Here is a 27,179-nt window from a genome sequence, read left to right as displayed (position 1 = left end):
GTCAGAGAGCAAACACGATCCGGCTCATCCCTCGAGGAGACCGTCGTGTAAACGGCTGCGGAACAGAGCACCTATCCTGCTAAAAATAGACGCACGCATATAAACAGAATTCCCTGATGCGCTGCTCTCGCTGCGATGGGGCCTAATTAGATGAACATCAAAGCAGTTTCCCGGGGTTGTCTAGTCCTTGGAAATTTCCCAAAAATAGAATCTTGTGGAGGATTTGCTGCCCTGGGGAAATTGGCTGTTATTTCTCTCCTTTTCTAGATGGAAACCCGAGTCAGTGCTTCTGCTGTTGCATGAAAAAGGGAAGAAGCCGTGTGCTAAACAGCAAGCTGATATAAAATAACCAGAGATTGAACAGCGATTGAACAGGCATTGAGCTCAGTGTGTGTTGAGCGTCTCATTGGTCTGCGTGTCAGCTTGAATACTGATGATGCCCGCTGTACCGTTTCATGCCTTTCTCTCCATCCATCCATCCTTCCCTCTCTCTGGGATTATTTATAGCCGTGTCTTGCTGTGTTGGGCTGCTGTGAAGAAGTGAAAAGTCTTTTCATGTTCTCTGTAATTACCATCTGCTGCAGAAAAGACGGGGCAGTGTTGCAACTGCTGCTTTACTGCTCACTTACATTGTTATTTACCGCACTACTGCTCAGCTGCCACCACCGGTCGAACCCCAACCCTAACGTGTGAAGGCCTCCGTACTTTAAAACCTGCGTGACTTGTTTAGAAGAGCAGTTCAACATGCCAAAGTTGATCAAACAATACAAAACTAAACCACCAGCTGTGTGTTATCAGGTAAAAAGTAGAATGTGAGTGATAGAGAGGAACAGTGTTTGTGTGTTGCTTACAAAACATGTATTTCCACACAATGACAGCGGAGAATATTTTGCCATTGACTCACATTCTGTCTCTTTCTTTGTAGCAGACTCTCAGATGGATCAGACTGTGGAGCTTTTGAAGCCGTCGCCGTTTGACCACATTCCCACAGGTAACGCAACCCTTATCTGCCGTTTCACGATGTTTCTCCAGCAGGAACGCTGCGGTTTCCTCCTAATGGACTGAATGTAGAGCAGTGTTTGTTAGTCACAGACAGCAGAGATAAAAAAACATGGTAAACAAAAATAAAATACAACAAAATATAGTGTTACAATAGCCATATAAATTGGCTTTAGATTTTGACTGGAGGAAAAACAGCCTATATTTTAAACTTATACGTTTTTTATTGTCAGAGGTTGTGTGAGTCCAATCAAACCGTACCATTCTTCGGCACAAATTTATCTCTTATTTGGTAGAATCGACTCAAATTAGACAAATTTTAAGGACATTTTTGTTACTTTTGTACAATAAAACTTTTTGGTACAGAAACTACTGAAGCAAAACTAGACAATCATCTCCACTGTTTATGCACCAACTGCCAATGTGTGATGGTGAAGATCATGGGCGACATTAGGGGGGGGCAAGGGGGGGCAGTTGCCCCCCCTGTGGTTAGTCATGGAATCCTCGACAGCCCCGCTGCAACTGCTTTAGCCAAGCTTAGGCTCGGTTGTACTTGGGAACTAGACGGTGCTATATAACCCTCAAACGAAAGCAAAGCAATTGAAGATCTGGCAAACTATCCAACGTGTTTTTGCAGCGTTGAGCAATGTAGCCAATCACAGACATATCTGTTGTTTCCGAACAATTAGAAACACTTGTCAGAATTCACTCACTGCTGAAAGCGCCTGGGCTGCGTTCTCCGATAACGTTGTCTCTTAGCGTGCTACGAAGACTCAAAAGGTACACCTTAACTACAGGTATACCTTTCCTACGTGTGTTCTCCAAACTATACCTTAGGATATTGCTTAAGGTAAACCTTCTTAAGTGCGACCTTAGCAGGTGCTGTCCATGGTGGAGGTGCTGAATAGGTTGATATCGATGCCTCGGTGATCGATTGTGCGCTCTTTCCTTTACAGCGGTATAGGTAAAGTATTGAGAAAAATGTTTTTTTTTTTTTTTTTTTTCATAAAGAAGCGTTTTAGAAATAGTACAAACTGCATTTATCGGGGCTCATTGAAATATGTACATGCAGAAATACATGTGTATGTGTTTCAACTTATTCTCATCATTTTGCGGACGAATAAAACGACTTTGCAATAGCGTGTAATGCATAAGCCAAAGTCCATTTTTGCGTGCATATGATACGCCAATCCTTCCAATTAACTTCAATGGAGAGAGGATGCGTATAAATACCACGCATCATCTTTTATATAGATGATATAAAAGATGATGCGTGGTATTTGTATGCATCCTCTCTCCATTGAAGTTAATGGGAAGGATTGGCTTATCATATGCACGCAAAATTGGACTTTGGCGTATGCATTACACTCTCCGCGCACGGCGCCGTCTTTGATTTAAAACAAGTACTCACTGTCTCGCTGCCATAGCTATAAAGTTTGTGTTAACTCATCTTTCTTTATATAGACTCATAGCCTTTTCTGTCAAATGGTTCGCCCGCTGATGTGCCTCGAGATAGTAATTAAAAAAAAAGCTAACAACCATGGAAACTTTATTAATGAAAACACTTCCATACACTGGCCAGAGGAGAACTGGTCCCCCGAATGAGCCTGGTTTCTCCCAAGGTTTTTTCTCCATTTCTGTCACCTGTGGAGTTTTGGTTCCTTGCCGCTGTCGCCTCTGGCTTGCTTAGTTGGGGACACTTTCCAGCGATATCGTATACTATTTTAACTGAACTGGATGATGATATCACTGAATTCATTGATGAACTGCCTTTTACTGAAAATTGATTGTTTACAATAATGCGTTACTTACACACTATTGTTCTGTTTAAATACTGTGCAGTTGCTTTGACACAATCTGTATTGTTAAAAGCGCTATATAAATAAAGGTGACTTGACTTGACACTGGGTGTAGGCTATAACAACTTAAGTATTTTATGTGTAAAATTTTATGTGTAAAATTTTAAAGTAAAGTAAAAAATGCAATTTTAATACTAAATCAGATTTTATATTAAATGTTCATATAAAATTTTCTATTTGTAATTAAACTGCGATGTAAAAAAGCTTTTTGCGTGGTGCCCACTAGCGGTATGAACCGTCAGCAGCGGTAAGAGCGCTCCAGACTAACCTTACGAACGTATGACTTACAGAAGGTATACTTAACAAAGAAGGTTTCTGAAAACACATATTAACGATAAGGTACTTCTTAAGGTACAACTTAAGAACGACGTAGCGTTAAGGTGGTTTCGGAGAACCCAGCCCTGATCGGTTTTTATTAAGTGCCGTTTTGTGCACTCATGAATCATCTTATGAGTGTAGACGCGATGTAAATAAAATATTAATTGTGTAGTTTAGAGAGCTTTATTAATTATAACGGAATTTTGTGAGATCTCTATGAACTTTTAGTGATAATAAGGGGAGCGTGCTTTTTTCGGCACATGCAAGCTGATATGTTTTGGGAGTGACATTAGCATATTTACGCTGGGTTTATTCTCGAAATAACAGTGAAGCAATAGACGGGATAAAAATATATTTTCCCCTTCTCCCAAAACAACTTACTGTTTCAGCTATAAAATAGTTCAGTTTTGTATGTAATGGCAAAATGTTTATATTTAGTTTCGTTTTTTATTTAGCTAATTTAGAAAAACGCTTGGAGCATTTTTTATTCGTTAAATATAGGCTATATATATATATTTACCGAACAGCACCCAGCGGAAGAATGATCATAGTCTGTTTGATCAGCTTGCCTTCTCAAATCATCACGACTTGCCTAAAATGAAATCTATAGATATAAAACAGTTCAAGTATAAAACAATGGTAGTTTAAACGTTACAGATAAATGTGCGCTATATGCGCATAGTTTGTGCAGAAAGTGGAAGCTAAAGCTTGCAGGACATCGAGGCACCAGCGCGATCACTTGCATTTTTTTCATTGGAAGCAATTTAAAATTATCCGTCATTTTTGCTCACAAAGTAGGAGTAATACATCGAAAAAAACGTTACAGCATTTTTATAAAATAAAGAAAACAAAAATTATGTGCTTTCTGCCGTCTGGTTCTTGAACAGGAGTGCTTAACAAAATGAAGCGAAATGCATGCCTCACAGACATAATAAATACATTTATAGAAAGCTTTAAATTATTACTTAACGAAATAAAACAAATCAAAAGCACAAACTCTTTCATGTAATCCGTAAAGATGAATTTCTCTCTAAAGGCGCGTCCAAAAAGGAGATTGCGAGTCAGGATCTTTGCGACACTGACTCAGAATACACAAATTAATTAATAAATAATTAATTTATGTCCTTACTCTTTCCTCGACACATTCATTGTTATTTATTTTTGCCGGTGCTTGGGGCGAGTTTTAGCCTATTGTGTGCGCTTGAACTCGGATTCAGCTGCGCTAAAGCACACTAAATGGTGTCTGAGTCGGTCTCAAAAGTGAAAGCGAAAGTGAAGTTTCGTGTTGTTTCCACCAACGCGGCATTTTTTTTCTTCACCATAATTGATGGATGTCTAAATTATGAAAATAAAGAGAAGCCTAAAACAGGCCCGATGCGGCCCGGGTCTGAACTATGACGTGAAAATTGGCCCGAAGCCGTAGCCCTGGGGTGTAAAAAAAAGTCAGGGCACATCGGCCCGGGCTGAAGTGCAGCGCTTTAATTGACTGCTTTGATGTGCTGCAATACGGTAGGGCACTGTTTTAATGCTTACATCTGATTTTTTTTTCTTGCCCCCCCTGACTCAAGAGTCAAATGTCGCCCATGGTGAAGATAATTATTCAGTTTATTTTCATATACTTTTTGTATGCTCAATTTTGAAAAAATGGAGGAGTTGTGATGGATCTGGATTATTGTCCATCTTCTTTATCTGTTGTTTGTGTCTGTCGGTTTGTAATTTAGCATTGTGCTCTCAGCAATTTTAATGCTGTGTTTGGAAGAGACGTATGATATATTTATTTCATCCCAGCGTAACGCCTTGATTTAGCACACTGAATTATAGATGAGGCCTCAAGTGGTACACAGAGATGAAGACAGACGGCACGTGAGGTGGAGGAAAGCCTCGCGCTGGAGACAGACCTGCATTACCGTTTCGAAACAGCAGCATGAAAATTACTGTAACACTTAATGAATTTAAACCAGCTCTTCTTATGTCTGTGTTCAATCTTTACATTGAATCCCTGCTGAACAAAGCGTAACACCAGATCATGTTGTTTTGAAGATGCTCCTCGATGAATGTTAGCGTGTCTGTGTGACCTGTTAACATGAAGACATCACCTAGATGCTGTATTACACAAGACATGATGGTGAAATGATGCTTCTGGTCACAACTTAAAGGAGTAGTTACAGATAATGTACTTACCCGCTTGTCATCCAAGATGTTCATGTCTTTCTTTCTTCAGTCGATAAGAAATTATGTTTTTTGAGGAAAACATTTCAGGAATGTTCTCCATATAGTGGACTTCTATGGTGCCCCGAGTTTGAACTTCCAAAATGCAGTTTAAATGCAGCTTCAAAGGACTCTAAACGATCCCAGCCGAGGAAGAAGAGTCTTATCTATCGAAACGAATGGTTATTTTCTAAAAACAAAATTGCAATTTATATCCTCTTTAAGCTCAAACACTCATCTTGTCTAGCTCTGTGTGAACTGTGTATTCCAGTTCAAGACAGTTAGGCTATGTCTAAACCTCCCATCTCATTTTCTCCTCCAACTTCAAAATCATCCTACTTTGCTGCAGAAGTACCGACCCAGTGTTTACAAAGTGAACGTGCAATAAAAGGGCAAACGCCCTTTACAAAAAAAAAAAGGCAAAACAGTGATGTAGTGTGGTTTTGAAGTTGGAGAAAATGAAATGGGAGTTTTTTGACATACTCTAACTCTCATGACCTGGAGTTCACACAAAGCTAGACAAGACGAGCGTTTGAGGTTAGGGTTAAGGTTGGAAGTTCACTCGAAGTCCATTAGATGGAGAGAAATCCTGAAATGTTTTCCTCAAAAAACATATTTCTTTACGACTTAAGAAAGAAAGACATGAACATCTTGGATGACAAGGGGGTATTACCTGTAAGTTTTTGTTCTGAAAGTGAACTACTCCTTTAAGCTCTGTGTTCGGAGTCAGTGACTAAAAACATCACTGCTGTGCTACGCAGCCTTCAGTTTGTACAACAAACAAAGAAAACGTGTAGGGAAATGCGTTTGCGACCATGTTGATCCTGTAGACTGGAGGACGAACACGCAGAGATGGTTAGGACTCTCTACACGGGTCTTGTCCAAACCTGCTCGCCTCAGATGAATGAAGCACACGTCACACAGGCCTTTTTGTGTGTGGAATTGCACTGGACCACAACAATATTTTTTTGTTTGCAATTTGCAGAGTAACTAATGATGCCAACAAAGTGGCGTCAGAATAAAGTAGTTCATATCTGTGTGCTGTGCCGCTGAGGAGGTTCCTCATGTCTCAAAACACATCATCAGACACAAAACAACACAATCAGCAGCACGTGTATCTCTGTCTTTGCACAGTCCTTCAGAAGTAAATGTTTCTTTCTATGTCGGTTCTAGTGACTTGTTAATGAAGTTAATAATTTGCTCAACAGTTTAGCCATTTGTTTAGTTCCCTAATTCTTAGTCTTCACAGATCTCCTGACAGAAACGAGATCGGCCACAAGGCCTCACCCCACATCCATTAGCGCTAACGAGCGGAGACCGAACCATCGGGAACACGCACATCAAAACATTAAACCACAAAGCTGTGGCATTGTGGGACTGAAATATCCCAGTAATATGAAGCGGCATGGCAGCGGAGCTCATAACTAGATCAGAGATGAGGAAGATGAGGAAGACTACATGTAGCATTGAGCCATTATGTTGACAGATGTATCGTGAGGCTTGTTTAACACGAGGGGTTAACGCAGCACGACCTCAGCACGCCAACATCCTAAAAAAGGCGAAAAGTCGGCAGTGAAATACAGACAGAGAATAAATGATTCCAGTTAATTGTGACCAAATGAATGTTTGATTGTCAGGGTTACATGATTTCAGATCAGTTCTGTTATACAACATTATAGAGGCTGTTGCTGCTGAAATTACATTGACCCTCGAGAACGTGTGTGATAGTCTTGAATTGGATGTGACTGAAACGCTTCAATGCTTTATGTCTAAATCTGAAAATAAACCATTATGGACATAAAGAGCTGAAGCTCTGTTTCCACGCTGATGGCTGTCAGTCTGTGATCTGTAGGGTTTGGTTTTGCTGATGAACTGGCCATCCTTAAAGAGCACTTCCCGTCTGTGGTCCGAGACACTGGGCCAGACGGCAGCATCCCGCGACCCTATAAACCAGACGTGGTTTGGGGAATAGGTGGATGGATGGTGTATCAATGTTTATTTACGTAAAAGAGGCGTTTCATGCTGACTCACATGCTATTGGAAATTTACTCATTTTTTTGGGAGATCTTATTTAAGCCAAAATGTACAGAAGATTTAGTCAATATCCAACAGATTGTGAATAAATTGTAGCGTCCCATTTATTGGTTACTGTATAAATACATTCACCAATATTCACGCTATGTAGATATTCAGCTTGCTGACAACACCAAATGTTTGGTAAAAAAAAAATGCTGTTTTCACTGTGTACAATACATACAGTTTGCAAGAGACAGCAATGTACAGTCATGGCCAAAAGTTTTGAGAATTACATAAATATTGGAAATTGGAAAAGTTGCTGCTTAAGTTTTTATAATAGCAATTTGCATATACTCCAGAGTGTTATGAAGAGTGATCAGATGAATTGCATAGTCCTTCTTTGCCATGAAAATGAACTTAATCCCGAAAAAAACTTTCCACTGCATTTCATTGCTGTCATTAAAGGAGCTGCTGAGATCATTTCAGTAATCGTCTTGTTAACTCAGGTGAGAATGTTGACCAGCACAAGGCTGGAGATCATTATGTCAGGCTGATTGGGTTAGAATGGCAGACTTGACATGTTAAAAGGACGGTGATGCTTGAAATCAGTGTTCTTCCATTGTTCTTCATGGTGACCTGCACAGAAATGCGTGCAGCCATCATTGCGTTGCTTAAAAATGGCTTCACAGACAAGGATATTGTGGCTACTAAGATTGCACCTGAATCAACAATTTATAGGATCATCAAGAACTTCAAGGAAAGAGGTTCAATTCTTGTTAAGAAGGCTTCAGGACGTCCAAGAAAGTGCCAGGATGGTCTCCTAAAGAGGATTGAGCTGCGGGATCGGAGTGCCACCAGTGCAGAGCTTGCTCAGGAATGGCAGCAGGCAGGTGTGAGCGCATCTGAACACACAGTGAGGACAAGACTTTTGGAAGATGGCCTGGTGTCAAGAAGGGCAGCAAAGAAGCCACTTCTCTCCAAAAAAAACATCAGGGACAGATTGATCTTCTGCAAAAAGTATGGCGAATGGACTGCTGAGGACTGGGGCAAAGTCATATTCTCCGATGAAGCCTCTTTCCGATTGTTTGGGGCATCTGGAAAAAGGCTTGTCCGGAGAAGAAAAGGTGAGCGCTACCATCAGTCCTGTGTCATGCCAACAGTAAAGCATCCTGAGACCATTCATGTGTGGGGTTCTTCTCATCCAAGGGAGTGGGCTCACTCACAATTTTGCCCAAAAACACAGCCATGAATAAAGAATGGTACCAAAACACCCTCCAACAGCAACTTCTTCCAACAATCCAACAACAGTTTGGTGAAGAACAATGCATTTTCCAGCACGATGGAGCACCGTGTCATAAGGCAAAAGTGATAACTAAGTGGCTCGGGGACCAAAACGTTGAAATTTTGGGTCCATGGCCTGGAAGCCTGGAAACTCCCCAGATCTTAATCCCATTGAGAACTTGTGGTCAATCCTCAAGAGGCGGGTGGACAAACAAAAACCCACTAATTCTGACAAACTCCAAGAAGTGATTATGAAAGAATGGGTTGCTATCAGTCAGGATTTGGCCCAGAAGTTGATTGAGAGCATGTCCAGTCCAATTGTAGAGGTCCTGAAAAAGAAGGGCCAACACTGCAAATACTGACTCTTTGCATAAATGTCATGTAATTGTCGATAAAAGCCTTTGAAACGTATGAAGTGCTTGTAATTATATTTCAGTACATCACAGAAACAACTGAAACAAAGATCTAAAAGCAGTTGAGCAGCAAACTTTGTGAAAACTAATATTTGTGTCATTCTCAAAACTTTTGGCCACGACTGTAGTTGTTGTGGGGGAAAAGGAATTAAGCAATAAGGTACGAGAGGCCGTGCTGTATCATGAATACGACACAGCTGCTGACCAATCAGAATTGAGGAATGGAACTAACCGTTTTATAATAAAACTTACAGTACTACAGCTATGTTTCTCTCCTCTGCCATATTTATGTTTATGGCTGCCCTTGTATGTACTTGTATGTACTAAAACTCTGATTGCATTAAGACCGCATTATTTTAGCTGTTGTAGCAATGAAACATGAATGACTGCTGGTTCGATGCATCAACACGTCATAGCAATTTAAAACACGCTGTCTTGTTTGTGTGTGTGTGTGTGTGTGTGTGTGTGTGTGTGTGTGTGTGTGTGTGTGTGTATATATATATGTGTGCACACGCACTTGTGTCAACAGTAGATGAGGATTCCAGATGAGAATAAAGCATGTCAGCATTGTCTCTGGGACGGCCCTGTGACGTCATGAGAGTCCGAGAGACCGTCTGAGTGCTGACAGACAGAGCAGCGCTAGTTAGAGACGGACTGCAGCGGAGTCAGACACACACACAGAGACACACGCAGACAAAACAGAGACACAGGTGACAGACAGATGGGCTGCAGAGGGGTGTGGTGAGCTGAACATTCTGCATCTGATGTGTGCCGATGTCTTTATATCATGAATGTGTGTCTTTTGTTTTTAGTGTTTGTTTACTGTGTGTGTGTGTGTGTGTGTGTGTGTGTGTGTGTGTGTGTGTGTGTGTGTGTGTGTGTGTGTGTGTGTTGGTGGAAGTACAGCTACTAACTGAATCTCTACTTACAGTCTCTATCCACATGTGTTTGAAGATCTTGTGCTGCTGCTTGTTTGTCAGTAGTTTTCTGTAATTCGGCTCTTTACAGGCCAGCAACATTCAACACCAGTGAACGTGAAGTCATCAGGACAGAGACGTCCCTGTGATGGACAGACAAACATGTCATTAAAGTCATTGGGTTTTGTGTGTTTGCTTACAGGACGCCTGTTTGCTGTGGATTGTGTGCAGCTCTGATCTGATCACCTTAGTTATTTGAACAGGAGCCGTTACAGCAATAGCAGCCAGTGATGACTTTGACGTCCTGTATGTGGTGTGTGTCCTGTGGGTCACTCACTGCAAGTGTCTACTGGTTGTTGCTCTACAGGACGTTATGGCTGTTTACCTGTGGCCGACTCACACTGATCTGATGTCCGTCTCGTCAGCCGGCTCGACTCGTCAGTGTGTTTTTGTCTGGTTTCCGCAGTTGAGCTGAGTTCCGCTCTGCCGGTGAGGGTTCCTCCTGCCGCCATCCCCATGGACCTGCGTGTGGATCCGTCGCCGCCTCTGGACTCCAGCCGCCGCGAACAGCAACTGCAGCAGGAGCATCTGGCGCTCAAACACAAGCAGCAGGTGCAGCGGCAGCTCCTCATCGCAGAGTTCCAGCGGAAACACGAACAGCTCTCGCGTCAACACGAGGCCCAGTTACAGGAACACATGAAGGTCAGGATGTAGTGGTTAAAGCTCAGAGCTGTTAAGAGTGTCTTCTCCTCCACATAAGTTAGAAAGTTTCTACTACCTACGAAACGACTAAATGCTTACTAAATGCTCCCTACTGTGTAATGAATGTGTGTGGCGTGTTTAGAGCTCATCGTGTGACGCTGGGTGTGTGTCAATCTCGTCCACAGATCTCTCTCAATATCTAGTGTGATAAAGACGCTCAGGTTTGTAGCACAGGTGACGGAGGTTGTGAAGGGCCTTACTGTAAATGTTAATGGCGCTTTCAGTTGTTTGGCAGACGTCCACTGCCGCCGAGCACAAAATGCCCTCAAAGAAGAGAAAACATGGCCGACGTCCAGTTAAATGAATCAAATCTTGTGCTGAACGCTGTGGACGCTCCATTTTGTTGACTCGATGAGTTGGGAAGCGGTTGGCCGGCCCGCAGACGTGTTTTTGGTCTATTGTACACACACACAAGTGTTTATTAGTGTACTGACCCGGCTGTGGGTTCTGCTGGTCAAGGCAGCTGTTAGTGGGACATCTCCTCCTTTCACGACAGTCAAACTCTGTAGAAGAAAATGAGGAAGCAATGCAATAAACTTGAGGCTTCATTGTGTGCCTAGACCATCCACTTGTACACTTGTAAATGAAATAATTTTAGAATACATTTATAAATGCATTTAGATTACCACTGCATCTTTTTATAACTACTCTTGTTATAAAAGAACTTCAAAATGTAAAAATTTGTTTATAAACAGGAGAGACCTGGAGTTGATTTCAAGCAAAAGGTACTATATCGGTATCTGCATCAGAAATCGGGCAAAATGACTTGAAAATATCGGCATATCGTGCATCCCTAACTTGAGCTGATTTGATCGATGGCGATGCGTCATGAATAGCTGCTTGCTGGGTTTGAATCAGACTCCTGACAAATATTGTCCCTTCGCTTTAACTGCTACACCACATCAAGCAGCTGTGAACCTGTGTGTTTGTTGCTCTCACCAGCATCAGCAGGAGCTTCTGGCTCTCAAACACCAGCAGGAGTTGCTGGAGCATCAGAGGAAGATGGAGCAGCACCGGCTGGAGCAGGAGCTGGAGAAACAGCAGCGGGAACAGAAGCTCCAGCTCCTCAAGAACAAAGAACGCGGCCAGGAGAGTGAGTAGATCATGCGTCCGAGTCTGTTTTTTACTGTTACTTCTAAGGAAGAGAATCCTTTCGATGCCAGTGACAACAGACATCAGTTACACTGAAACGTCCACACAGCTGTGATCAGGTTGACTCTGAGCTTGGGGAAATCCTGTGTTTTGCTGTGAACAGGTGCGGTGGCCAGTACGGAGGTGAAGATGCGTCTGCAGGAGTTTGTTCTGAATAAAAAGAAAGCGCTCGCTCAGCGTAGTCTCAACCACTGCATCTCCAACAACCCACGCCACTGGTACGGGTAAGAAGCATCACACGCACCACAACTTCTGATCTACGAACATTTAGGCTGATGATACACGGGACAACTCAAAAAAAGTTCCTTGGCAAAATTGCTCAAAAAGTTGCCCCCAAATATCATCATCAGCCTCAGTGTTAGGTATTTAAGCTCAAACGGATGAAAACAGAGATCAGAGTAACAGATAGTTCAGCAAATCTGTGTCTCTGCTTCAACCAGAGACGGCTGAGCTTGATGACTAGATCAATTAATTATTTATCAAATAATTACATTTTGGAAGACAATGAAGAGGGATTCAGCAACATTTGTGGTACCAAAATATACCAACATATTTCAGTTTTAAAGTCTTCACCAGGTTTTTTTTCCGTGGGCTTTTGACTTTCATGTGTCAGGTAGCTGAGAACAGATGGGAAAATGGAAGGAAATTGGGATTTGAGGCTGCAGTCCATGTTGCAAAATCCTGAACGTGTAGTGCATAATTACAACGATTTACGCTGCTGATCTGTATTCTGATGTTAAAGCAGGAGAGATTTGGCCCATATCAGTTCATTATGTTTATGTTTTTCCCATCGCCTTTCCTCTTTCTCACTGTTTGTCCGTCCGTTTGTCTTTTTCTGTGCAGGAAAACTCAGCACAGTTCTTTGGATCAGAGCTCCCCTCCTCAGACCGCCGTTAGTACCTACAACCATCCTGCCATGGGCGTCTACGACTCCAAAGACGACTTTCCGCTGCGCAAAACAGGTACTTTACCCAATACAACACTCAACAAGTGTTTGAACGTGACGCTGGAAAGGACGACTGTGTGGACCTAACGATATACAACTAATTATATTGAGTGTTATCATCAGTCTTTCTGCAAATTGACAGAAGTAACGGCTCTGTTTTGGTGAGGTTCTTGTCTTGCATGACTTCTGGCGTAAAGCGGATCCTAACCCTTCAGAGGAAGCCATCGCTGGGCGCTGCTTGTACCGTATAATTATTCACTTAGTGGTGCAGCCGGTGCGGTGCTGTTGACTCAAGCCCGGCTCTGGATGTGAGCCACAGTTTACTCTGGCCAGCAGGAGAGCATTCCAGCATGCTGCCATGAGTTTGGCTAGAGGTGTGTGTGTGTGTGTGTGTGTGTGTGTGTGTGTGTTTGTGTTTGTGTTTGTGTTTGTGTTTGTGTTTGTGTGTGTGTGTGTGTGTGTGTGTGTGTGTGTGTGTTTGTGTTTGTGTGTGTGTGTGTGTGTGTGTGTGTGTTTGTTTTTGTGACATATCAGGACACAAATTGGTGTAATAACATGGGTATGACATAGGTATTACAAGGAGAGGGTGACTTATGAGGACATTGCCCATGTCCCCACTTTTCAAAAGGCTTATAAATCATACAGAATACGTTTTTTTGAGAATGTAAAGATATGCACAGTCTCCTGTGAGGGCTAGGTTTAGGTGTAGGGAAGGTGTAGGGTGATAGCAAATATCGTTTGTACAGTATAAAAACCATTACGTCTATGGAATGTCCCCACAATTCACAAAAACAAACATGTGTGTTTGTGTGTGTGTTTGTGTTTGTGTTTGTGTTTGTGTTTGTGTGTGTGTGTGTGTGTGTGTGTGTGTGTGACTGGATCAGTCAGACTGAGAAGAGTGTATTTGGGCTCAAGGGTCAAGAGCTCCAACAGATTAGATTTTAGTTTAGATTCAGTCTTGATGGTTCGTTGCTGTAGATTCTCAATAACTCAAGTTTAATTGTGGCTGTAGGTGGCTTATTTTCAGATTCATACATTTCCGTCAGATACATTCCTGCAGCAAAATTCCCAACATGTGATTGCAGCTAAACAGTGACTGACACGAGAAGAACATTAGCATTAGCGTGTGTAACGCCACAGCAACATCTGCCCTCCTTCACTGACATGAGATGAAACCGTCCTGTAGGTGGAAATGATCGGATGTCTCGTCCCAGAGCAGCGGCTCTCCTCAATAACCTGATTCATTCTCTGCACTTTTCCCCGCCTAGGGATGAGTTTGTGGAATTTGCTTATGTTAATGGAAATCTGTTCGTTAGGAGCCTCCTGTATTTCACAGAGCCACGAGCATCATTTCCAGGAAGGACCGAATGAATAGAGAGCGAATGAATTCTTCCACTGCTGAGATTCTGACTCGATTTAAGATGTCAAGCGTAGGTGAATCCGCCACAGGATGGAGAGTGACGTCTGACGCGTGCAGCTGATCATCATCTTAAAAGAAAATCAATTGAGAGAGTATGGCACACGTCACCATCTGAGGCGCGGCGTTCAAACGAGACAAATGCGGATTTGTCGAAATCACCTCTGTGGACGTGCTCATAGTAACTTACCAAACCTCAAGAACGGGTGACAGGCAGCACAAAGAGAATCATGTGAGAATGTAATGAAGCATTATGGGGTAGTATGCAGTCATCGCTTTGCCCTTGTGAAGCTGGTTTCCAGGTTGTTTTCTTCCTCACCTCACTCTTGTGTGTTTCCAGTCCATATATGTAAGCAAGCATCATCTCCTGCATGTGCTGTAATGATGCTTATGTCCAATGTGTTTGTTCTGTGATGTGTCTTACAGAATATCCTGCTTGTAACTCTAGGGTTAGCATCTTTACTTGTGAATTAGATGTCACGGAGCGGTTGACCAAACCTCATTCTGAATCAAACATGCACTCTATTCACGGTTCCTACATAAAGCGAGGCAACACGTGAAAACAGTCGTTGTGTCTGTCGTTGTAGCATCTGAACCGAACCTGAAGCTGCGTTCGCGGCTGAAGCAGAAGGTGTCGGAGCGGAGGAGCAGCCCGTTACTGCGCCGCAAAGACAGTCCCGTCAGCACGCTCAAGAAACGCTCTCTGGACACGGCAGGTGATGCTAGAGATGGGCTGGTATTTGCTTGTGTGACGTGTGAGTGTTTTCGCATCAGACAAACTCTCTTGTTCTGACGGTCCGCAGATTCGGCGTGTAGCAGCGCTCCCGGTTCAGGACCCAGTTCCCCAAACAACAGCTCGCACGGCAATCTGTGCGAGAACGGCATCGGCGCGACGGAGGTACGGATAGTTTGGTGTATGAACTGGAAGATTGGTTTGATTACACACACAAATAAAATTCTTCTTTTTCTCTAAATTATACCTCTGCTCAAGTTAGTTTCCCAGTCTAGCTTTCTAATAAACCCATTCCACACTGTGAATACTGTTGGCTCTGTGGCAAATTGCTCATCTGTTCATCTATTGTAAGCGGCTCTCGAGTAAAGCATGTGTGTAAATGTGAACGTGTGCTCCAGGCGTCTCACAGGCCGGCCGGTCACGATGGTTCGGTCAGTCAGCTGTCTCTCTACACGTCTCCTTCGCTACCCAACATCACCCTGGGTCTGCCGGCCAGCGCTACCAACAACGTGAGTATTCGGAGCTAACTGAGCTTGTGCTGTTAGAACACTTCATCACTTAATTCACGCATTCTCTAAACTCGTCTGATTTGAGTTCAGACCTTCAATGAAGAAATATTATTCACAGTTGCGATAAAGGTTTGCGATTGTAGCTCTGTTTTTCTGTTGGAATCTCTATTTTATAGGGGTGTGACGAGACACTTATCTCACGAGAACGAGACGAGATTTTTTAAATAAACTTACTTTTTTAAATAAATCCTCAATGATGAAATATATAGGGGACAATAGTATTTTATTCAACAAAAAACACAAAATGCAAAAAAAAAAAAAAAAAAATGTAGGTGCATTTTGATATGAACTTGTACTTTATGAAATTAAACTTATATTTTAATGAATTATATGCAGTAATAAAAATGCTGCATGATTCTGGGTAAACTGAAAAACTATTTTCTTTTATAAACTGGAGATCACGATTCTGAAGAAAAAAAGGATTAGAAAATTAAACAAAATTACATAATTTACTATTGGTTCTGAAATAATGTTCATTGCTTAAGTCTGAAAAAAAAAAAAAAAAAATGAAGTTGCCCGTGTCTCAATTAATAAAGACTTTCACTATTGGAATCTCTTGAATGTTTAATTCAATGACAAATATTTTTTTAAACGTGCAGTTGTCGCCCTCTCCTGGTGAAGAGAATAAACGTTACTCTACATAGGTGTTATACTTTCGTTTTTGATCGCTACTGTAGACAATAAGTGTGTATATCCAAACTATAAGCTTTTATCCCAGTACTTATGTTATTTAAATGTCTGTAACAAAGACATGATGATGATTATGTGGTTAAAAAGACTGTTTGTGTTGCTTTCTGAAACCACAGCAGTAAGAATGCAGATTCGAATGTCTTCAATAACGTTCACATGGTAAGCATCAGTGGAGCGCGTGAAACAGTTGTAACAGACAATGCTGAATCACAGTCATTCATGAATAAGATCGCATGGGTGTTTGAATAGAGATCGTGATATTTTTATAACTATTAGTCATGCAGCCCTAATGTAAACATTGCAAAATGTTTTGCCATGATATCATCACGTTCTCGCGAGACCAGTCAGATCTCGTCACACCCCTACTATTTTACTATCACTCGCTGTTGCTTAAAGTGATAAAATATAGCTTCATTCTCCCCATATTTCTGATATTATCTAGCAAACTAATTTGATCATTGGCTTTTAATTTATAAATCGCGAGTGCAGCACCTTAGCATTCCGTTAGCCGGTCAATCGCGTTAGGGTTAGGGTTCGGATCTGTGCGTGAGAAGCGCTCATAACCAACCTGTAGCGTGTATTTGACCACCCGGTTAGCAGCTCTGGACTGGATGGTTAGCACTCAACTAGTTTTTGCCTTATCATGTGATGCTTTGGAAAAGGCTCAGTTTTATTTTGTTGTTTTTTTCAACAAGGTGACGTCTACCCAGCCGGACGGCGAGCGTTTGTCTGTGACCGGTTTACCCATAAACACTCCGTTCCTGGTCGCCTCTCACCTGCCGTCATTTCTCGGCAATTCGGACACCGCAAACTCCCACAATGCACTGCTGCAGCACATGGTCCTTCTGGAGCAATCAGCCCCACCGAGTCCTTTAGCTGCAGGTGAGTAGAGCTCTTTGAGGGTTCTTTGAGTTTCTGTCCTAGATTAGTAACAATGATGCAGTCCTTTAGCAACCTCTTTATTTGCGTAATAGCTACTGGCCCCGATCACTGAGCGTTTCCCAGGACCATTGTCGAAGCGTTACGCAAACCTCCAAATGTGTGAACGGTCCGCTGTTCGTAACGGCGCAGAGATGCAGCCCGATTAAGGGGTCCCTCCGGTTAATTAGATCAGTGTTCCGAGTCGCTCGCGGCAGGAGGTCAGAGCCGCGGAACACGGTGTGCCAGGCGGACCGACGGGGCGCTGCGGGTCTGTCTTCCTGCCAGCTCGGCGTGCCATCTGGGTTCACTCGCGCTCCCACGGGCCCAGAACAATACGCCTCTAATTATCTGAATGGGAGCACGAAGCGAAACGATGAACCCGCTCAAACGGGAGCTGAGACCCGAGAGAGCCAAAGACGTGTTCAGCCACCAGGTCTGCCACGCATGAACGGCCGTGACGTCCGCGGAGAACTCCGAATGAATGAGCGTATTTTACAAGGTGTTTCAGTGTCAAACGGTTTTGGAAACTCGGTTGAACCGAGACCGCTGACAAATTATCTCTACCCAGCCGTCCTGAGCACGTGTGAGCGGCCGCATGTGTGCGTTCATGAGGAATGTCTGTCGTTGCAGGTATGGGAGCGGGTCCGCTGCAGTCTCCGTGCCTACAGAAGCTGCGTCAGCACCGGCCGCTGGGCCGCACGCAGTCGGCTCCTCTGCCCCAGAGCGGTCAGGCGCTCCAGCAGCTGGTGGTCCAACAACAGCATCAGCAGTTCCTGGAGAAACACAAGCAGCACTTCCAGCAGCTCCACATCAACAAGGTCAGAAATCGGTCTTTTCACTCTGTCCCTACCATGACAGTTGTAATAATTAGCTGTAGCAAAGAGACACTCGGTTGCTGGGAATCTCTCAGGTGGGCGTGAATAATATCTTCCCTGAGGTTCTGTTCACTGCCGTTACAGTTCATGTGGTTAAGGGGGAATGCTGCAAGAAACCATTCCCGAGTTCTGTGGCCAGACGAGGTCACGTAAGGTCAGGGTTTCATAGCCTGAAGGACTGGATTAGCTGGATCGGGGCATGTAATCAGGGTTGAAGCTACACTCTGCAGAGCTGTGGCCCTCCAGGAAATAAGTCCTGCACTCCAGCATTGCTAAAACGAGATCTCGTGTGCAGTATACAGGTACTGGAGTGTGATTGGCTTCTTCTGTGCAAGTCTCTGCGTGTCTGTATACCTAAACACTCCACCGAACATCAGTGTTTCAGCGGACGCTCTCTGGCTCCTCACGTTCAGGAGGGGGGAAGAAAAGCTTGTTTGGAAGAAAAGATAAAGATGAAGCAACAAAAGAAGCTCTGGCGTCAGTAATGTTTCTCTGGCGCCTGGCCAGCGTGTGTTTGCGACCTCGCTACAGAAAGGCATTTGATTCGGGAAACGGAGGCCGTAACTGTGACGATGGTACCTCAGCTCTTCTTTGGCACCTTGAGTGCACTGCAGGTCACTTTAAATAAATGCATCAAATTAAATTTAGTCTCACATCAGTCCCAGTTGCTCTCGTTTGAACCAAAGCGAGTCCATTCACTCCAACGTTGTTCGAGGCAAGACTTCCTTTCCTACAGTCCCTGCGATCCTGAATGAAGAGCAGCTTTGCCTGACTGAATGAGGCAAACACCTGAATATGGTTTGGTGAAAAAGTGTAAAGCGGTAAAAAGTAGAGCATGGTGCTAACAACACCAAGGTCATGGGTTTTGATTCCTAGGGAATGGTAACATGCAATGGATAAAAGCATCAGCAAAATGATTAATAGACTCAACATATGTTGTCAGCAACAACAGTGTACCCTAAAATCCTTATCCCTTATCATCTTTTCTCTCTCTGTGTTAGATGTTGAGTAAACCTGGTGATCGGCAGCACCAGAGCCACCCGGAAGAGACGGAGGAAGAGCTCCGAGAGCAGCAGGATGTCACACAGACAGAAACCCTTCTCATGAGCCTGCCCATTAAACAGGAACCTCCTGATCTCACAGAGGAGCAGAGACAGGAAGAACAAGAGCTGCTTTTTAAACAGGTGAGAGAGACACTTAGAGCACAATGGCAGCCGGTGAGAGAGGTGCTGTGCTGTTTGCATCGCCCTCTTGTGGTTACACTTATAATGTGTGTGTGTGTGTGTGTGTGTGTGTGCGTGTGTGTGAGAGCAGCAGGCCCTTCTATTGGAGCAGCAGAGGATCCATCAGCTCAGAAACTACCAGGCGTCCATGGAGGCGGCCGGTGCGTCGGTCAGTTTCCCAGGACACCGTCCCCTGTCCAGAACCCAGTCATCTCCTGCGTCTGCCTCATTCATCAGCCCGCAGGAACAGCCTTCCAAGCCTCATTTTACCACAGGTACTGTCCTCACTCTCACTTTAACAACAGAATTGACAAGGATTAAGGCTCCAGTTAAAGTTCCTGCGTGGCTTGTTTTCCTCTAGGTCTGGTGTATGACTCTCTGATGCAGAAACACCAGTGCATGTGCGGCAACACCAACACACACCCCGAACACGCCGGACGCATCCAGAGCATCTGGTCTCGGCTGCAGGAGACGGGCCTACGCGGCCAGTGTGAGGTGGGATGCGTCTGATTAACCTTAATCACGACCCACGTGAACGCTGACAACATTCTCGTTTGTACCGTAAGCCGTCTGCCGGGGTCCAGTATTCATCTTTGGTCGAACTTGCCAATGAGGAATTTATTGGCCAAGAATGTTTCTTAAATTTCTTTAAATAAATCTTTTTTTTTTTTTTTCTGTAATTCTGGAGCTATTTGTCTGTTTCTGATAAACAGCTTAATGCATGAGCTGAATCGATCTCTTTTTTTTTGAACGTGAGGAACACTCCACATAAAGTTCGGGGGGTTTCCACTGACACAGAAGTTGTTGAAAGACAAGAGTCCCATATTTCTCTGAAGCGGTTTAGTGTGAATCACTCACATTATGTTTAAGATTGCCATCCTTAAAGTTTGATTTAAATGGTGCATTGTGTTGTACTTCCTAATAATAGAGCTGCGTTTGAGTGGTGAGTGTTGGTTTTGATTGACCTCAGACTCAGATCTACAGGTACACGTCTCATGATGTGTCAGCAGGGGGCGCTCTTGTGCTCTAGTGAATCCTTGTCTTTTATTTTCAGTGTATCCGCGGGAGAAAAGCCACATTAGAGGAACTGCAGACGGTTCATTCTGAAGCTCATGTCATGTTGTACGGGACCAACCCCCTACGACAGAAACTGGACAGTAAGACATTTACAAGCTAAAACGGAGATGCTATAATAGTTACTCAGACAGACACAGACGCTGTAGTGTGAATGCACCTCTGATAAATCATCCTCTCTCTGTCTGGCTCAGGTTCTGTCATCTCCATGTTCGTCAGGTTGCCGTGTGGCGGTATTGGGGTGAGTACAAACCAGTGCTGTTTCCACAATCTCCTTCTCATTTGTGCGGCGTGTGAGGAGGGTTTCTGGTGTGTTTCTTGTCTGTGAAGGTGGACAGCGACACCGTCTGGAATGAAGTCCACTCGTCGAGCGCGGCGCGTCTGGCCGTCGGTTCCGTGGTCGAACTGGTCTTCAAAGTGGCGTCGGGAGAGCTGAAGGTCACCGTCTGCCATCGTCTTCCTCTCTTTGTGTGTGTCGGCACGTGTGTCTGTATTATTTGATTTACGTAGAGCGGTGTGTTTCTGTCCTCGTTGCAGAACGGATTCGCTGTGGTTCGACCGCCGGGACACCACGCGGAGGAGAGCACGCCCATGTGAGACACGTCTCTGTGTTTTGTCCTTCTGTTCTTTCTTCATTTCTCATGTCAGTAACGCCGGTGCTCTCGTCCAATCGCAGGGGCTTCTGTTACTTTAACTCTGTTGCCATAGCAGCTAGACTCCTACAGCAAAGACTCAACGTCAGCAAAATTCTGATTGTTGATTGGGTGAGTTTATTTTGAAAAGTTATTTGGCACGTAGAGTTATTATCTTTTCTCTCTGTTGAAGATTTAATCCATTTTGTTCAGGACGTTCATCACGGCAACGGAACTCAACAAGCGTTCTACGACGATCCCAGAGTTCTGTACGTTTCTCTTCATCGTTACGACGATGGCAATTTCTTCCCCGGCAGCGGCTCTCCTGAAGAGGTAATGCGATGATATGAGTGAGTGGACTGTGGGACGTTCTTTTTTTTCCTTACTTGTGCGGCACTTCCTTTGAACAGGTGGGAAGTGGGCCGGGAGTCGGTTTCAATGTCAACATGGCGTTTACTGGAGGTCTGGATCCACCGATGGGTGACGCAGAATATCTCGCTGCCTTCAGGTAAAAGTGTCTCTCGTCAAACATGTTCCTTTCGCTCTTCACTCGCTCATCAGATCTGTTCACACACACACACACGCACACACACACACAAGTTGTGTTGTTTGTAGAGCAGTCGATTGAAGGATCAATCTCTCCCACCTTCATCATATATTTCTGTGTACAGTACCTTGTAAATATATACTGAAGATGCATTCAAGTAAAGTCAGATTTATTTCATGGACACTTTATACCAGTGGTTTTCAAACGGGTCCCGTGAGTACCCCCAACACATTTTCTGCACATTTTCTGTGTCTCCTTCATCTGTTACACCTGATTAAACCCATTAATAGAGACAGCTGAAATGGGTGTCCGATATAAGAGACCTACAAAATGTGCATTGTTGGGGTGCTCTCAGAACCGGTTTGAAAACCACTGCTTTATACAACACAGACTGGTTCAAATCTCATGTCAGTTCAGTGTTGATTCGGTTCAGTTTAATAACTGTAAAGTTCATCGGTTGTGCATACAAACCATATATAGTGTATTTTGCAGATGTAAGCGCTGTGACATACTCCACTGCACACTGAACAAGCAAAAGGCACAAGATATTAGTGTTTTACATTTGTCATATCCATGTGTAGTTTGACCTGTATGGCTAACAATTGTATTTTTTGAATGCAAAAACACTCTTAAAATAGTTTTGAAAAAAATGTTTGCTTTTGCAAGAGATGCGTAAAGTTTTGCGGTTTTGAGGCATAGTTTCAGAAATTATGCAGGCAATTTTTTTAAACTGTAATATTTTGCGCCAGGCTGAAGATTCCCAGGAACTGCACAATGTCTGTCTGTCACATAAATGACCTGCGGTCGAGTTTGTTCATTAATGTGAAGGTTTGTGTCGCTCATATTGACTCTCAGGACGGTAGTGATGCCGATCGCCAACGAGTTTGCCCCAGATCTGGTGCTGGTGTCGGCAGGCTTCGACGCGGTGGAAGGACATCCTCCTCCGTTGGGTGGCTATAAGCTCACCTCCAAATGTAAGCGCCACCTCTGACCCTACTGTGAACAACAAACCTGAACTCAGTTGTGTCTAGTTGTGTTCGTTATTTGGATCGTTTCAGTAAAAAACACTGACGTGGTTGTGCGACAGGTTTAGGTCACCTGACGAAACAGCTGATGGGGTTGGCCGGGGGTCGTGTGATCCTGGCGCTGGAGGGAGGTCATGACCTCAGGGCCATATGCGACGCGTCAGAGGCCTGCGTCTCAGCGCTGCTGGGAATAGAGGTAAAACGAGTTCCCATCATCCTTCGCTTTGTGAGTTTTCATTTGCATGAGGCGACTTGTTGTTACAGCTAGATTTGTGACTTTGATTGCATGTGTTTGTGTGTTGAACAGCTAGAGCCGCTTTCGGCGGACGTCCTGAAGCAGAGACCTAATGAAAACGCCGTCAGCTCCATAGACAAAGTCCTAGAAAATCACAGTGAGTCATTCCAGTCAGAATCAAATGCCTGATCCCTGAATGTTCCATGTTCAATACATCTTACAGTGGAAGTCTGCAGGGCAAACATTAAATTACAGTTGGCGCTAGAGGCCAGTGTGGTACAATCACTTACTGACTTTATTCTCTGTAAACACTTTTTACTTTATATACAGACCAGATTATCCAGAACAGTTTGCATCGCAGTGGAGATATACTTTATGTGCTGTCAGAACCCTGTGAGTCAAAACCCAGGGTTGCTGAACTGTTTGACTTTTGCTGGTTTGTCCAAACTGAAGGACGAGTCTGTGACACACGTGCTGAACTGACGCTGGAGCTGCAAGGTTCCTGTAGAGTTGATGATGCGTCCTGTTCTCTGTGCGTTTAGGCAAGTACTGGCGGTCCGTCCAGCGGTTCGCGTCCAGCGTGGGTTTGTCTCTGCTGGAAGCTCAGAGGGGCGATTCTGAGGAGAACGAGACGGTGACGGCAATGGCTTCTTTATCGGTTGCTGCCATGGAGAAAAGGTACGACCGCTTTCCCTACTTTCTACGTTCCATCCTTCCTTCCCTTCTGTCGCGTGACCGTCTTTGTTGGGTTTCTCCTCAGAACGGAGGATGAGCCCATGGAAGAGGAGCCGCCGATGTAGGGGACGAGAGTTTGACCAAAGCTCTGAGCTCTTCCGGGTCTCCGCGTCTGTTCGACTTGGTCTCGTCTGACGGAGATCCTCGCTGAGGGCGGCGTTGAGCAGAGAGAGACGTCAGGGCACAAAGGCTAACTCGTCACGTTAGCGCCGTAGCCCGCTAGCACTGTGGCCCCGACACAACGCGTTCAAGCTGAAGTCTCTTGAGCCGTTTGTTTTTGGAGATTTCTGTCCCGTCGCAGACATCAGCCGGCGGATCGTTCCGACGGAGGGACGGATGGAAAAACAGGGTCCGGCAAACCCTCCACAGGCTCCAGAAACCCACTGTTCGTTTAGTAAAACACTAGGCGTACTTCACCACCGTAAGCACTACAGCGTTTGACCAGACGGTGGCGCCGCGACTCGTCAGCACCACTTTAAAGACTTTCTAGGAGAGGGAGTGCCTTTGTTGAAATCGTGAATGAATTCTGAGGAACTTTGCCTTAAGTCAGTAATGTCATTAACATGTTACCCACAATTCCAGTGGGTTGACTGTTTGAAGAAGGGAAAACCTTTTCAGCATGTTTACTTGGACGGCGTTCGCGCTTTAGTCCGAAACACACATCGTCTAGCGATGACTGACTCTTTTGGCTTGGTTTTTGTCCAATGAGCTGTACAAATGCTGCAGGAAATGTCTGCAAGTGACTCTGAACGTCCGGTGATGCTTAACAGCGGCTCAACGTCACGCAGCGTAGCGACACGTAAAGCAGCTGAAGGCAGACCTCGGTTTATTGACTGGCATGTGCATTACAGGAACGAACTACAAAACACCCGGACTGAAGCGGAGATCAGAGGCTCTGACCAAAGCATGAGTTTGCATCTTGTGTTGCACCTTTTTCTAACCTAGTCTCGAAAAGTACGGGGTTAGACACGGATTACAAGACCACGACGTACGTGAAATGGTTTTGCCTCTGTGCTCAAACACGTTTTGTTTGATTTTTCATGGGGAAAAAGAACCGGACAATAGACGACTGTGTAACAAATCAGCTCGTGTTCCTCTTGAGCCAAACTAGCCTTGTAAAAAGGAAGTTGCTAATGTTGGAAACCCCTAAGCATGAGGAGGGATCGGTACCTACAAGATCAATACAAATATGCATGTGAAATGTTTGCTTTATTTGCCTTCTCAAACGAAACCTTGAGCCTCATCTCTCCACAACAGTTTCACCTTTAAAAGAATCCATTTTTTTTTACTTCAACTCTTGTTAAAATGCTCAGTTTTTTAGTTCAGTTACTGGTTGTTTTTGAGGTTTTAGTAGTTAATTAGTCATTCCTGTTTTGAAGTTTTATTTCATACTTTTTTTAACCTGAAATTTCAGATTTTTGCATATTTGTACTTTTCACATCACTTTGCTTATTATTATTTTTGCTAGTGGATTTTAGTTTCATTATTAGCATTACATCTGGTTCCAAGTACTTTGACCTACATGAAGACTTCTGTCGTGGGTTTCAACCGTTTAATCGCAATGACTGATTGTGTACTTTCATGCTTTGTTCATAGGAGATTTGTATATGAAAGAAAACCTAAATATATGAATATGAAAAACTGCCGTTCACCTCTGTTCTGTGTGCATGGATGTAATATTTTGTAAGCAGTACATGCTGGTGTCGAATATACAAAATCTTGTTTTTATTTTATTTTATGAGAGTTTAGGAGTATACAACAATCAGCTGTCAACGGAACTAATCTGGTAAACAAACATGATTGATGGTCAGTGATTTTCAGGGGGGTTTTTTTGGTGAAAGTGCTACATGCTGATTTTAGAGAGAAACAGTATGTGTATGACAGTGATTGAAAAAACAAAAAACATTAATACAAAGCATTTTGATCGTTTCCATCTGCAGACAGCACCACAAAAAATAATACCATGAAATACGCATGGTTTGTTTTAATAGTAATTTTAATCAAACACTAAAACTCCCACAACCTTTTATCAAAATTGTAGATGGAGAAACAAAAAATCATAGTTCATCACCTGTAACACGGTCAGCGTGACGACATACGAATGTGAACCTCCATTTACGAATTAAAATGAAATAAAGTTGTGATAATGTTTACAAATTGTGTTGCTTTAGCTCATCTTTTTTGTGTGTGTATTTTTTTTTATTACTTATTCATTTTATTTTAATTTTATTTAGTTTTTTGAGTGGACTCATTTAGAAGAAGCTTATATTTTACCAGTGTTGGCAGTAACGCCGTTTAAGTATAACGGCGTTAGTAACGGAGTTCATTTTTCAGTAACGGAGTAATCTAATTAATTACTTTTCCCATCGTTGCAACGCCGTTATCTTTACTGAGAATGTAAAGTGTCGCGTTACTAAAATTTGGTTGAATAAAGTGCGAGGTGTCATGCTTTGGCTACACATCAGCTGCCTGGAGAGAGCAGGGGTGGGGATGATGACACCGTTGCAAATGCAATGATTATTGGCTGGGTGGGCGGTGCCCTGCTCACGCTGTCTCAGTCACTGCACGCTCTGACTACCAACACAAGACAGCGTGAGTGACAATGGCGACGAGCCGGGGAAATTCAAAGGTAGCGTTCGCGAACTGGAAGTACCGGCACTATTGTGCAGTAGGCCTAATATACAGTTACAGAGATTTGCACTAATGGCCAGGTTTTCCTTTGTTTTTTTTTACCCAAGTTTACATTTGTGTGTCTTTATTTTGCACAATATTTATTTTTTATATGTTTTTATTTCTATGCATATCATATAGCAGGCTGCAATCTATTGAGCTCAAATAAATACCAAATGTTCTATAATACTGTATATAGTGTTTTTATTTTTCAATCAGTTAATATAAACATCTTTGATATTAAAGATGTTATAGAATGTAATAGCGTTATAGAACATAAAAAAACAACGTCACAGTTACTTTGCTGAGTAACTAATTACTTTTACAATGTGGTAACTGAGTTACTAACTCAATTACTTTTTGGGAGAAGTAATTTGTAACTGTAACTAATTACTTTTTTAAAGTAAGATGACCAACACTGTATTTTACTGACTGAAACCAGTTACATACATAACATTTCATTCTTCCTGACAGCCAGATGTGCTGAGCTCTAGTGGAGGACACACACCAACACCGTCATGATCAATGTCACCCACCTCAAACCTGACGGCTGCTCTAGAAGGACTGCAGAATTCACACCATGGGAATCAGCCACGCTGATCTTATAGAATCACGCCAAGGTACAGTAGGTAGAGAAGACCAGGTAGCCGCAGCGCAGACCTCTGCCAGAGAGACCCCCTCAAAGTGGCCCAAGATGAAGAGACACCCCTAGTAGCATGACAGGTAACACCTGCAGGTAAGGGTCAAATATTATACACAATTATGACCTCGATGTTACAGTCGCTGTTGGTAAGGTGTGCCTTACTGTACCTCAAAAACGAAGACAAGAAGCTCAGTCTTTGCCAGGTTGAGCTGTAGGTGATGTTCTTTCATCCATGCCAAAATGTTTGCCAAGCAGCCTGAGATCCACGCAGCTACCGTTGAAATTAAAGATAGAGCTGTGTCATCAGCATAGCAATAGT

At 43.5% G+C, this 27,179-nt stretch overlaps 1 protein-coding gene across 4 annotated transcripts in view; it reads left to right on the top strand.

Annotated features, from left to right (window-relative positions):
* LOC141346359 (histone deacetylase 4-like) overlaps positions 1-25,704 on the top strand; it is a 31,699-nt gene extending 5,995 nt beyond the window's left edge. For 2 of the 4 annotated variants that reach the window (XM_073851210.1, XM_073851209.1), the window contains exons 3-27: positions 926-991; positions 10,478-10,713; positions 11,716-11,866; positions 12,029-12,149; positions 12,769-12,887; positions 14,876-15,004; positions 15,092-15,186; positions 15,420-15,530; positions 16,976-17,162; positions 17,832-18,019; positions 19,078-19,260; positions 19,391-19,574; positions 19,661-19,794; positions 20,354-20,456; positions 20,568-20,614; positions 20,704-20,811; positions 20,911-20,966; positions 21,050-21,137; positions 21,219-21,338; positions 21,416-21,513; positions 22,408-22,526; positions 22,640-22,773; positions 22,885-22,969; positions 23,355-23,490; positions 23,573-25,704. In XM_073851210.1, the coding sequence (XP_073707311.1) occupies positions 926-991; positions 10,478-10,713; positions 11,716-11,866; positions 12,029-12,149; positions 12,769-12,887; positions 14,876-15,004; positions 15,092-15,186; positions 15,420-15,530; positions 16,976-17,162; positions 17,832-18,019; positions 19,078-19,260; positions 19,391-19,574; positions 19,661-19,794; positions 20,354-20,456; positions 20,568-20,614; positions 20,704-20,811; positions 20,911-20,966; positions 21,050-21,137; positions 21,219-21,338; positions 21,416-21,513; positions 22,408-22,526; positions 22,640-22,773; positions 22,885-22,969; positions 23,355-23,490; positions 23,573-23,612 (3,038 nt within the window). In that variant the 3' untranslated portion in view covers positions 23,613-25,704. The remainder of the gene's footprint in view (positions 1-925; positions 992-10,477; positions 10,714-11,715; positions 11,867-12,028; positions 12,150-12,768; positions 12,888-14,875; positions 15,005-15,091; positions 15,187-15,419; positions 15,531-16,975; positions 17,163-17,831; positions 18,020-19,077; positions 19,261-19,390; positions 19,575-19,660; positions 19,795-20,353; positions 20,457-20,567; positions 20,615-20,703; positions 20,812-20,910; positions 20,967-21,049; positions 21,138-21,218; positions 21,339-21,415; positions 21,514-22,407; positions 22,527-22,639; positions 22,774-22,884; positions 22,970-23,354; positions 23,491-23,572) is intronic. The other 2 variants (XM_073851211.1, XM_073851212.1) reach the window with 2 other exon arrangements.
* The last annotated feature ends 1,475 nt before the right edge of the window (positions 25,705-27,179 follow it).

This window comes from Garra rufa, chromosome 12 (assembly GCF_049309525.1).
Source record: "Garra rufa chromosome 12, GarRuf1.0, whole genome shotgun sequence".
Lineage (NCBI taxonomy): Eukaryota > Metazoa > Chordata > Actinopteri > Cypriniformes > Cyprinidae > Garra > Garra rufa.
The sequence above is the reverse complement of the archived record's forward strand: the minus strand, read 5'-3'. Positions and strand labels throughout refer to the sequence as shown.